This window comes from Ictidomys tridecemlineatus, chromosome 6, assembly GCF_052094955.1.
Source record: "Ictidomys tridecemlineatus isolate mIctTri1 chromosome 6, mIctTri1.hap1, whole genome shotgun sequence".
Classification (NCBI taxonomy): domain Eukaryota; kingdom Metazoa; phylum Chordata; class Mammalia; order Rodentia; family Sciuridae; genus Ictidomys; species Ictidomys tridecemlineatus.
Genome location: NC_135482.1, coordinates 170089365 through 170102184, shown reverse-complemented (window position 1 = coordinate 170102184; position 12820 = coordinate 170089365). Strand labels below are relative to the sequence as shown.

The 12820-nt window shown below is 34.6% G+C and overlaps 1 protein-coding gene across 6 annotated transcripts in view; it reads left to right on the top strand.

The window, feature by feature from the left end:
• The window catches only part of Nbea (neurobeachin), a 603852-nt gene that overhangs the window by 578868 nt on the left and 12164 nt on the right, over positions 1-12820 (top strand). For 5 of the 6 annotated variants that reach the window (XM_078016116.1, XM_021730357.3, XM_078016117.1 and 2 more), the window contains 5 exons: positions 2481-2570; positions 4870-5062; positions 7075-7146; positions 9053-9208; positions 9708-9878. In XM_078016116.1, coding sequence (XP_077872242.1) covers positions 2481-2570; positions 4870-5062; positions 7075-7146; positions 9053-9208; positions 9708-9878 — 682 coding nt within the window. The remainder of the gene's footprint in view (positions 1-2480; positions 2571-4869; positions 5063-7074; positions 7147-9052; positions 9209-9707; positions 9879-12820) is intronic. The other variant, XM_021730370.3, reaches the window with a different exon arrangement.

The window sequence follows — 12820 nt, the reverse complement described above, 5'->3', positions numbered from 1 at the left end:
TGTGAGAACATGGAGGGCATTCACTGTGTTGTGCAGAGTCTGGGAAGCAAAGGATTGAGATCTTTACCCAAGGTCAGCATTAGAGGAGGAAGTAGCTCTCAGCAAAAGGACTTAATTGTCCTTAATTATTGAGATTCATGTGCTACGGAATGCCCTGTATCTCTCCCCATCACAGAACCTACCTCCCCACGAGGAAGGACTCTCTTAAAAACGGGGACAGAAACAGGATGCAGAGAGCAGGCGAAAAAAATAAAAAGTCCATAGGTACTCATTTCCCATCCAAACGTCAGTAACAAGAAGAGACTACACACTTTACTAGCATCAGAAAGATTTGTATATTGTTAAGTCAGAGGGCAAGGAATTACTAAAAGGCAGGATTACAAGATAGCTAAAAGGTAGATATTGGAGTAAGATTCTTTGGGTCATGAAGGTACATGAGGTTAGAACACAAGGAAGACGGATTCAAAAGGAATAAATGTTCTATGTAGGAATAAACTGTCATAATAAAAAGATGCAATCAATCCCATCTCCTGATGCCATCTGGGAATCATTTATATATGTGTGCATTTGTGCTGTTCTACAATCCAAAGATCAGAGGTGGAACCTACTAACAAGAGATCTATACAGAAAATTTCTGAAAATTATGTCACTTTCATAATATTTCCAAAATTACAAAAATAAACAAAATTGAAGTCAAGTGAAGCATTTTACTGATTCATTCCTTAAGTGATCTGCCTAAGATCAAGGCATTAATCTAAAGATTAGCTGTGTTTAATTTTACCCCTAGCTTCTTGACCCTATGGGGCTCTTTTTCTTGGAGGAGTAAAAACACAGGCAAAAGTACCTATTGTTAGAGAGATTTCAGCCACATGTGATACATGAAGCTGGATATTGGATATTTGCTAACCAGGGCAGCTTTAACAATAAAATTACTGCTCTTTTTTTTTCCAAAATAATTCTCAAGAGTTTATTGTTAATAATGTGAACCAAACCAGAAATGGCCTTTTCCCTCTTTTATAATCATAAATCTTGCAGTGGGGAGACAAAATATGATGGTATCTATGCGAATACAATTTAGTTAAATAGCCACACTTTGCATATGAGTGGACACCATGCAAATAAATGTATACATTAAAATTGGACAGCACTTAAAGAGATTTAATAATTCATCCCATAGCCCCTGCAAATAAAAGGACCAAAACCCCATTTATGCAATTGTTAAAATATGGTGGATAATGATGCATTCATGTTTAATATTGCTAATAAATTTGAAATTTCACATTTTTATTGATAAACATTTTCTTGAAATGCAGTCTAGGAAGACAGAGAGTTAAATTTAAGTACTTTATAAATGAGAATTGTAGATAGCAATGTGATTAGTGGTGTAGCTGTGTCAAGAGCCATCTACCAACTTACCTGCGCTCCTTCAAGAACTCAGCAATGGTTTCCCTATTTCACTTTTATGTGCAACAAAATTGCACACAATTTTAGGGGGAAAAATTAGCATAGTAACAGAGTAATGATCACAGTAAATTTTGTGCTTCTCCCCTGTTGACTTAAATTACATACTTGCAATATTTCAGTAAAAATATTTCATAGTCTGGCTTAGTATGTTGAAATATTTTGCCTATAGAATTCATTTATAGACTACTTAAGTCTCCTGTAAGATTACCTCTGGCATACACACCAAAAGGTATATTGTATGGCCAGACAATTTTCTTTCTAAATTATTTTTATTTATTGGAAACCATAAAACCTCATTAATATTTTCATTTGCATAGGCCTTAATGAAATATATAGCTCAGGATATCCAAAGAATTCTTTTCCTTTTGGGTGAATTCTAATAAAGTTTCAGAAAAAAAAATGTGAAAGAAATGATTCATACATATGAGTAGTATTTCATAATTCCTCCTAAAATAGCCTAGAAAGCTAAAATATATTTAAAGGAAAAGTTTGCCATATTAAATTATTATACAAAATTTGTAGTGTTCTTTGTACTGTTTGCCCTCTGAATTGATTAGAATGTATGATTTTCTGATTTTTATTTTATATCAGTGGTGGACTTTGTGTCTCATTCTTTTTCCTGTTAAGATTCCAGAAATTTATTTTATTAGAGATCCTCATACATTCCTCCTTACAAAGGACTTTATTAAGGTATATGTGTTGTATTTAATATTTGAAGTATTCTTTGGTCTCTAGCTGCATGCATGAACTCACAGGTTAGCCTTCCCACATTTAACCCCAGCTTCTGGTAATAAGAATAGTGATGTGGTTAACTGAAGCATGTTTGGAAGAAGAAGCAAAGCTTGTCTACAAAATACTAACACTTGGATGATTCTGCACCCTGAGAAAAGAGCACCCGGTGAATTTTCTGGACTTTTTTCATGGCTGACTTGGGATACACTTGCATTGTCAAAGAGTGTGTTGACCTCTCTCTTTGATGCATATTGATTATGACAATCACCCTCCTTGCCCTGCAGGCCATGGAGGCACAGATACAGAACTTTGGACAGACGCCATCTCAGTTGCTTATTGAGCCACATCCGCCTCGGAGTTCTGCCATGCACCTGGTAAGACATATCAGCATGTTGAGGTTTTTTTTTTTTTCTTTCTTTCTTTCTTTCTTTTGTACCTGGGTATAGAGCAAATAAAACATTGATTTTTAAAGGCTTCTCAATTTGCTACTGGTTAACTCTTCAGCATAAGGACATATTGATACGCCAGGGAGAAAGAGAGATGGGAGTATGATTCTTAGTTTTGAATCCCACTAATTAAGCTAGCCCCATTTGAGAAATAAAATATAAAAATTAGCTATCTTCTCTGTGTATGCCTCTGCATAAACTCATTCATGCACATACAGGCATACAGACACATGCTGGCACCAAAATTAAATTACATTTATAAATTACAGTGAAAATATAAACACAATATGATATTGCCAAATTTAATTTTGGATGACTGGGTGAGGTAAGGAGAATGTTCATTTTACAAAAGGGAAAGAAAAACAGGGTTAATTTATGGCTACTGCAGAGAGGCTGTTGAACAGAGGGAGTGAGAATTTAAGGGCCCCGGAACCACACTTGTGCCAGACCCATCACTCACTAGTAGATGACTCAGGCAAAGTATTTAGATTCTTTAGTTCCTAATGAATGCTAGCCAGTATCCTTCCCATACACTCATATTAAACCTTTATGCCCACTTCACAATAGAAAACTTCCTATCTTTTCATTTTAATCATATTTTTAAAGTCCATTTTTGTAACAACTGTCCCTTTTCAGTTTATCAGAATTTAGTAAATATTTCCCTCTTTAGCTGATTTGAAGAAGGTAAAAATTTTCTTATAATGTACTCTTAGAATGTATTTTAAACTAATTTTTCACCAATTTTTTGGCAAAAAAATGCCTGAGGCAAAAACTGTTTCCAAATGAATTACAGTTCATCAATTTTGCTAGTCCATCATCAAGACATAAGTACCCTCAATTTGGAGTGATGTGTTCTGGATATAGTTGTGTGTGTGCGTGTGTGCATGTATGTGTGTGTGTGTGTGTACATATATTTGTAAATATAAGTTGTTATTTGTGATTAAAGAATCATTCATTCCTTTCATTTGTTCAGCAAATTATCAATTATTTAACAAATTTTTATTGAGCCTTCTGTGTATCAGATATGATGTAAGCATTGGAGGTGCAGTGGCAGATAACTGTCAGCATTAGTTCAGCCAAACAGTTCCAGCTGCCTTGGTTAGTCAGTAATGAACTCTTTTCACTGCAGTTGGCCCTTCTGTTTGCACCAAGCACAGGCTTAACTCTCAGCCCCAGTATAGACATGGAGATGTGACCTTGGAGCCTGGAGCTTCCAGATGAGGCATTTTTAATAAACTGTCCAGGAGAATATCTGTAACACTTTATTTTATGAAATGGTTTGGCAGAAGAATTTTTATTTCCTCCTTAGTTTTAATAATAATAATAGTTATCCTGGAGGAATGCCCAGTCAGAATTTATTACTTTCCTTGGGGAAATTGTTAGAGACTAAATTGGCATGGAACTTTTTAAAAAGAAAGATCTAAGCTTTCTAAGTTATTGTCATCAGAGGATTCATATATAGAGGAAACAATTATAAAACATGTATGGAAGCTAAATCATGATTCTTTCCAGCATTCTTATTTTGTGTTTTCTATATAATACTATTTATAGTGTTTTCTGGTACTTATAGTATCTACTTTCTATCAGGTCATGTACTAGTTGTTTTGAAAAACAAAGGTTAAAAAGAGAAAAAAAGAAGTAAAAGCATAGCCTCTCGGTAAACTCCCAATCTAGAAGGGAGAAAGGAGGCAGGCAGAAATGTGTGTGAAAACACTGACAGGGGAGCCCTCTGGCTGCTTTATGGAGACCATTATATATTTTAATTATTTAGACTATAGCTGGACCTCAGATCAGCCAGATAGAAATGAAGATATCAATCAATTCACTTTGTATTTCAAGTAACAATATCAGTCACTGATTGACAAATTTTTCCACCAAACTGATTTTTCAACTGTTCTGAACAAGTAGGTTCCATCTTGTGGCTGTGTCTGTGAGCTAACTCTTGACATGGTAGTCTGGCTACATCCAAATTGAGACTAATTGTTAATCTTCCGGCATCCTGTATCAGTGATGTCAGAGTGCCTGCTCTCTTCTCTCTGTGCCATCCTCAAGTGAAAGCTGCTCTGTTTTGGACAGACTTTGGCCAGTAGCACGGTTCAGATGGCTCGGATCTCCCTGCATGTGCTCATGCTAGCCTTATCTGTTATAACCTCCTCCTCCCCGCACCTTCCACTAACCTTGTTATCCCTTTTGTTTCCTTCTGTTCTCTTCCCTTTCTACTCAACAGTGTTTCCTTCCACAGAGCCCCCTCATGTTTAAAGATCAAATGCAACAGGATGTGATAATGGTGCTGAAGTTTCCATCAAATTCTCCAGTAACTCACGTGGCTGCCAACACCCTACCCCACCTGACCATCCCTGCAGTGGTAACAGTGACCTGCAGCCGTCTATTTGCAGTCAATAGATGGCACAACACAGTAGGTATGTGGTCCTAAGCAAGGCATTCACTGAAGAGTTAAGGTAAGAGAGGTGTTCTGGAGGTAGCTCTCCTTGGCAGATAATCCACAAGAAACAGCCCAGTGTATCATCATTAAGCCCAGCTAAATGACTCTGGTCTGTCATCTTCACTGTATTTTAGTGTTTATATATAGAGGTCCATGGTGTGTGGTTAAATGCTAAATACATCTTTGATAAACTGAAGCAGTTTTACAAATAATTCAGATTTTCCCTCTCCCTATTCTATCACTGACTTCCCACACTTCCACTTTATGCCATTTTAAACAAAAGTGAGTTTGAATTTGGATTTTCCAAATAATAGCTTCAAGTCCTCTTTCTTCAGTGTCATAAATTTATTTAGCAAATATTTGAATGGCCATTTTGCATATAGCACTTGGAATATAGCAATGAACAAGACAAAACACCATCTTTATCCTTGTGGAACTTAAAGTCTTTGAAAAAAGACTTTAAATAATTCAGTCATTTCACATATTTACCCCATATTCCTTCCTAAATGTTCTACTCAGTACATCTTCAAGGATAAAATGCTGTCACAAAAATATAGACATGTTGATATGTATTTAACCTGGGCAGAAGTAGATATGACCAAATGATTTAGTTGGCCCAGTTTACCACTTAAGATCTCCCTGGAAGCCACTGGACTCCCACTGTTTCCAGACCTGAGCAGATGAGCCCTGCTGAGTTAGCCTGACTCTTTCTAGCCTGCTGACTTCTACTTTGCTCTGAAAAATACAGTGATTTACACGGTACCTTTATCTCTGAAGAGTTTGAAAGTATACCTATTTTATGGTTATTGATGACATTAACAACATGGGGTAGCACAATTGCCATTCAGTCAAAAGTATGCAGCAAACATCTGAAAGAAAAAAAAGTATGACTTCATTATTCACAGGAGCCTTAGCCTATAGAAGTAAAGTACTGTCTGTAATCATTTGAAAAAAATGTAACTAATAAATTCAATCAAGCCCAAATGTTAATCCTCCAAAAGTAACTTTTAGTGATATTAAGATTTTAGGTGTGGTATTTCATACCTTCAACAATCATATGTTAAAAGAGAGTTCCCTTGGGTGGAAGCCCCGGCTTCCACCCTGCCCTATCCCAGGGAACCCATGCTCACATCATCCAGATTGGTAGCATGGTCTTTTCTCTGAGAGCAGACTGGTTGCCTGGTAACCCTGGCTTTCTGATAGATTCAAGAAGCATCATGATCCTGTTTCTTGTTTTGGGGTTTTTTTTCTGTATTTTTTAATTGTATTTTTTAATTATAATTTTTTAATTTTTATTTGTTATATATGACAATTCACCTTACAATTCATATTACACATATAGAGCACAATTTTTCATATCTTTGGTTGTACACAAAGTAGAGTTACATCCTTCGTGTCTTCTTCATACATGTACTTAGGGTAATGATGACCATCGCATTCCACCATCTTTCCTACCTCTGTGCCCCCTCCCTTCCCCTCTCTCCCCTTTTCTCCTTTGCCCTATCTAGAGTTCATTTAATCCTCCCATACCCACCCTCTGTAGCATATTATGAATCAGCATCCTTAAATCAGAGAAGTCATTTGGCATTTGGTTTTTTGGGATTGGCTAATTTCATTTAGCATTATATTCTCCAGCTCCATCCATTATCTGCAAATGCCATGGTTTTATTGTGTTTTAATGCTAAATACTATTCCATTGTGTATATATACCAACTTTTCTTTATCCATTCATCTACTGAAGGGCATTTCAGTTGGTTTCTCTGGGTATCCAGCTTTTTCTTATCAGTCTGTACAGCTTTATCCATATTATAAGTGATTTTTTTTAGGACTGCCTACAAAGTCACACAATATGTCTGAATCATTATTAAAATAATTTACCACAATTTTTAAACAAATATGTATTTTGTGTAATCATGATATAACACAGCTTATTAGGAAATTCTTTCTGATAATTTCATGATGGTTTTTTCTTTCTTTTTAAACCGTTAGGCCTCAGAGGAGCTCCGGGTTACTCCTTGGATCAAGCCCATCATCTTCCCATTGAAATGGACCCATTAATTGGTAAGCTAACAAAAAAAAATAAATTTTCATGGATACTGTCCATGTATTTTTACATGATTATTTTTACAAAAAAAAAGATGGTTAAAAATATTTTTTCTGCTACAAAATTAATGGTCACATAGCATCCTATTACTGTCAAGGAGATATATAAATCATAACATACCATTTAAAACCTTGGTACTAAAGCAATTTTTGTGATATTTTCTTGTTATTGTAAGAGGTCATTTAAGTTGATTATAAACAAAGCAAATAATTATAGTTGTCCTTTGTTTCAGCCTAAAGTATTCTTAAAAATTATACATTATTTAAAATATAAAGATTTGCAGAGATTGTTAATGGAAACTAATACTGAAGAACACATTTTCTAGAAATCTCTATTGAATAGTGCTAAACATTTTTTAAATATTTCATATGAATTGCAAACTCATGAGCTATAGTGCTTGTGGCAGATTTTGAAAATATTTTCAAATAATTACATACACATACCAGTCATATAATCCTGAGCATGCCTTTAATTTTTCTAGGACTCTCAGTTTCATATCTCTGAGATGGTTTATAATAATGTTTATTCTGCCTATCCTGCGAAATTATTTAGAAAATTAAAATAAGAAAAAGACCTAAAAATATTTTGAAAAATTATTGAGCTATATACAATTTATTGTGTTTTATTCTTACAGTAATTCAGTTTTCATCTTTGAACTAAGAGACTATGGCCTTTTCTATTCATAACGTATAACTCCATATAAAATGGCTTTTATGTGTCTTGGAAAGGACACAAGGTTCAGGACTAGGAGTATTTTTAAGAGTCTAGCTATCTATTCCTCTGTCCAACAGAGGAACAGACATTGACAATGAATTATATAGCTAGTGTGTAACCATAGAAAATTTAATAACTCTATTCTAATTTTTCTAGAACCAATTAGATAGTTTTGCAGCAACCCAGGACCTTTGGTTTGCTTTTCCTTATTGCCTTTTTTATAAATATAGTTCTTCTTTTATTGCTTACCTTCCCTAGTAATTATTTTTATAGCATTAGTAGATATCTACAAATAGTGGCACTTTTAGATTTAATTGGTGTTAGAGAGTGGTGGTGGTGGTGACCTTCTACATCTGCATTTTCTGTTTAAGAATTCAGCTTGGGGATTTCTCCTGAAAGGATGGCCTAGCGTAGGGGACAGGCTGGCATCCAGACAGGCACTGGGGAAATCAGATGTGTCTCTGAGTTCCTGACTTTATTCAGATTCAATCCCAGTGCTGTACACTGAATCTTTGCCTGTCTCTTTCCTCCCCCATCTCTCTCCCATCTTTTTTATTCCTCTCCTCCCTGCCAGCCCATTCTGGAAAGGCCTTCTGTTTGTTGACAATCCAGGTCTTTAAAGCTGCTGACCTAAAGCTCCCTGTGGGGCTTCCCACACAACAAAATCCCTTCCTCAGATCTCTACCTTCTTCTCTCCACATGAATTGTAAATGCCATCAGAAAATGACAGATTGGCAAATGTTAGGATATTTTTTCTTGTATAGCATACTTCATATCATATTTATCCTTCATTTGGTTCTCATTGGACACTAATGAGCTTGTGCACACCAACCATCTAGAGAACTAAATACATTTAAATATTTTTATTATGTCTTAAATTCATTGTATTGATTTCTTCATACTCTTCTTATTTATCAGTGGAGGAAGAATGAACATTTCTGGGATAGTTTTTAAATATATATATGTGTTTCCTAAATAATCCCTGCTACTAAGGAACTTTATATTCCTCAAGAGAAAATATCAGAATCATAATAATATTGTAGTTTTAAAAATCTATTTCTAGATAAATAAGGATAAAATTATTTTTGTCCCCTTTGAGTGCTTGGTGAAATTCTTTGAAATCCTTCTTTAAATTCTATTTATTTTTAGCCAATAACTCTGGTGTGAACAAACGACAGATCACAGACCTCGTGGACCAGAGTATACAAATCAATGCACATTGTTTCGTGGTCACTGCAGATAATCGCTATATTCTTATCTGTGGATTCTGGGATAAAAGCTTCAGAGTTTATTCTACAGAAACAGGTAATCTTGACTATGAAATAGTTTGTTCTCTTTAAAATAACTATTGCTACAAATCAAAGCTTACATGAAATTATACTAAATATTATAGGCATTTCCATCATTTGCCAGATTTGAGTCAGTGGTCAGGATTCAAATTAGATATTCACATTAGAAGCTAAATAATTTTAACACCATCCATTTCTTAACTTTAGCATGATCCCTGAATTTATATGACAAATGTGATTGTTTTCTCCTCCAAGTTCATATCCAGTGAATGATCTTAAAACTCCCTTTAGTCTAGTTCAAATTATGAAGAGAAAAATAATGTGATTGTTATCTTTTAAGATCTTTTATTAAAAATTCCAAGTAACATTCTTGTATCAGTTCTCAGAAATAGGAATTGTAACTAAATTCAAAGGGTCTATAGATTCACTTCACACAGATTTAGTGAAATAAAGCTAAGGTATTACCATCTAAATAAAAAGAGTAATTAAGGAAACCTGTCATTTCTGTACTGCAGGGAAATTGACTCAGATTGTATTTGGCCACTGGGATGTGGTAACATGTCTGGCCCGGTCAGAGTCGTACATTGGAGGGGATTGCTACATCGTGTCTGGATCTCGGGATGCCACCTTGCTTCTCTGGTACTGGAGTGGGCGGCACCATATCATAGGAGACAACCCCAATAGCAGTGAGTATTTATCTAGAATTATTCTGTCAGTTTATAACTTAAATGTATTTTGCATTTTTGATGTTCCTAATAGGTTTTCCTGAGACTGTAAGGATTTTAAAATGTGAAAATTTAAGTGGCAGAAATCTTCATCTCATCGGAATGTAGCTATGTTCAGAGTATAAACAAACACTCACGCTTTGAGCCTGGGATCCCAGATTCCCTCCCTCTGACCTGTTTGTCTGTCATCCACAGTGTCCAGGTATCCACACACTTCAGAAGCTTCATCTGGTTCACCAAACCTCATAATTTTGCTCAGCTGAATATAATCTATCCGTTCTCTGGATTTTCCTAAGGTTTTATTTGTGCCTCTCTCAGTGAATTTACTACTTTCTACCATGTAGTACAAAAAATTTCTCCTTTTTTTTATTTACAAATAGTCATTGAATAACCTCTCAGATTAGGTGCTGGGGATTCAAAAACTGAGTAAAACTGCTAACTCCTTGGGATGCTCAAGTAGTTTTTATACATCAGTGCACTCTAAGAAGTCCTGTAGGAAAAGAAGACTCCCTAGTAAAACAATTGGGGAAGCACTGCATGGACTCTAACTCTCTGTGTAAGCTTTGAAGTTTACACAAATATCTCTGTTGACTTTTGTTTAACCCACAGTTTCTCAAACTTATTTTCCCATGGAACGTTTTGTTTATGTAAAAGTAAGACTTAGTCCTTGGCACTGTTGTCCTGAGGAAACACTGAAGTAGGTCACGGGTGTTTCAAGGTCCTGGCATAGTGACATACATAAGAGGTTTCCAGTAAGTACTGGCTTATAAGTACCACATGCTAGTGGAGAATGCCACTGGAGCTCCTCCGGTAAATATTGTTAAATGATAGAAGAGCTAGATTACCCATAAATAATTACTACTCTTTAATTACCAAGTTTTCAATAGTTCAAATGTATGTGTTTTCTGTAAAATAGTTCAAATGTATGTGGTTTCTGTGAAGTGTCAAGAATGGAAAGTACTTAGAGCAAGATTATTCAAATTGTAATTCATACATCAGTCACAACAAAACAGCACTCATGAGAATAGGGAATATCTATGACAAAAGACGTAAGAGTTTCCTAGGAATCCTGTGTATCTGCAACTGAAACACTCCAAGAGTACATAAGAAATCTACAAGATGCCATGTTAGAGCTTTATGGCTTGAGCTGCCACCCTTATGAGATAACTGGGGAAGGAAAGGAATGGAACATCTTCCATTCAAGTCTCACTCCTTCCCTTAACTCATACATAATTTGACAGAAATACTGCAAAAATAGTAGATGATTTTTGATGGACGGGAACAAAGACTGTCATAGTACAGGAGAGAATATGCAAATATATGCAATTAAGAAATTACTGGAAGATTATACTAGGTGACCAAATGATATGTGAAGTTTTATTCTTACTGCCCATAGCTAGGGATGAAGAACAGTGGATGAAGAAATTGAAAGCATATTGTGAAGTAATATATATCTCTTGGCAAAGAGTGTGAGAAAAAGGTGTATGTTAAACCTAAGTCTCAATTCACATATAAGTAAATTGTGAAGGAATACGCAATATTGATTTGAGGCGGAGGGAGTATTCAGTGCTGCTTGATTTCTAACCAGTTCAAATAATAGTTTGCCAGTGAGAATCTTACTATAAATACTAGTAAGTTAGCATCCTATTTACTCTTTTAAAATCTTGCCCTTAAAACAGATTTTAGTGTGCCTATGTGTGCATGTGTGTGGGTATTGTTAAGTCATCTTTGACCTACTGATGATGACTTTAATTCTCAAACATGGTACATTATCACATGCGTTTTATTTAAAAGTAGTTTTAAGTGTTTCTAAATTTTATTTATTTCCATAGTAAGGTAGCATTACTTTAAAATATTCAATGAAACATCAGGTCTGTGTAACATCTTATATGTATATTAACAAAAATGATTAGAAAAATTTTCCAAAAAAGCAGACTAGAGCTTTAAGTATAATTAACATCTTTAAAAATGAGTCTCAGAGTGATACAAACATTATTTCCAAAATGGGAATTCATTTAGTAAAAGCCGCCATCTGGTATCAAACATAGTATATTTTAGATAAAGAACTTTAAAGTGTTCAACTATAGTAATTAACAGTACTACTTTATTTCTAATGATCTTTTAATCAAAACACAGTTGACTGTCAACTGGAGCTTAGGATAATGAGTTAGCAAGAAAAGTTAAATACAATAATATTTGAAATGTTTGAACATAGGACAAAAGCTATGTGAATACAAAGTGTTTCTATTAACCCTTAAGAAAAAAATTGTGGTTATTATATTTGTTAAAAATAGTGTTTTATTCAAGTGTTGAAAAAGAGTAAGATTATCTTTAAGAAGTTTACAGAGATTATCAATATGTGTTTTTCAGTATTGCCTTTATAAGAATTTATTTTTTGGTCAAAAAGTCTTATCATTATGAAGCTACACCACTTCCATAAAATCTACCCTGTCAAATTTTTATTGAATATTTAACGTGGAGATATGTAGTATAGCTTCCATTATCCTCAGTATAGGGGAGAAATGCTCTTCTGTAATAAACAGGATGAACACCTATAGTATGAGTCAAGCAACAAATATGTATTAAACAACTATGTATGCTTAGTACTCTCATAGCAGCTGGAACTACTGGATGGTCAAAGTCTCTAATCTGGAATTTTAAGAATCTATATTATGATGATCACAGAACTTTTTTTCCTCTTTGAATATTTTGAGTACAGTGTATATTTGTTACATGAATCATTAATTTTAACAGATAGTATTTTGCACCACAAGTACTTTGACCATCCAAGAGCACTTCATACTACATCTTGGGTATAAATTGATGATTAGGTAAAAAGGCTGATTTCAGTTTTTTGCCATAAGAATAATCATAAGAGTAAAATAAAATAAAATAAATCAGAT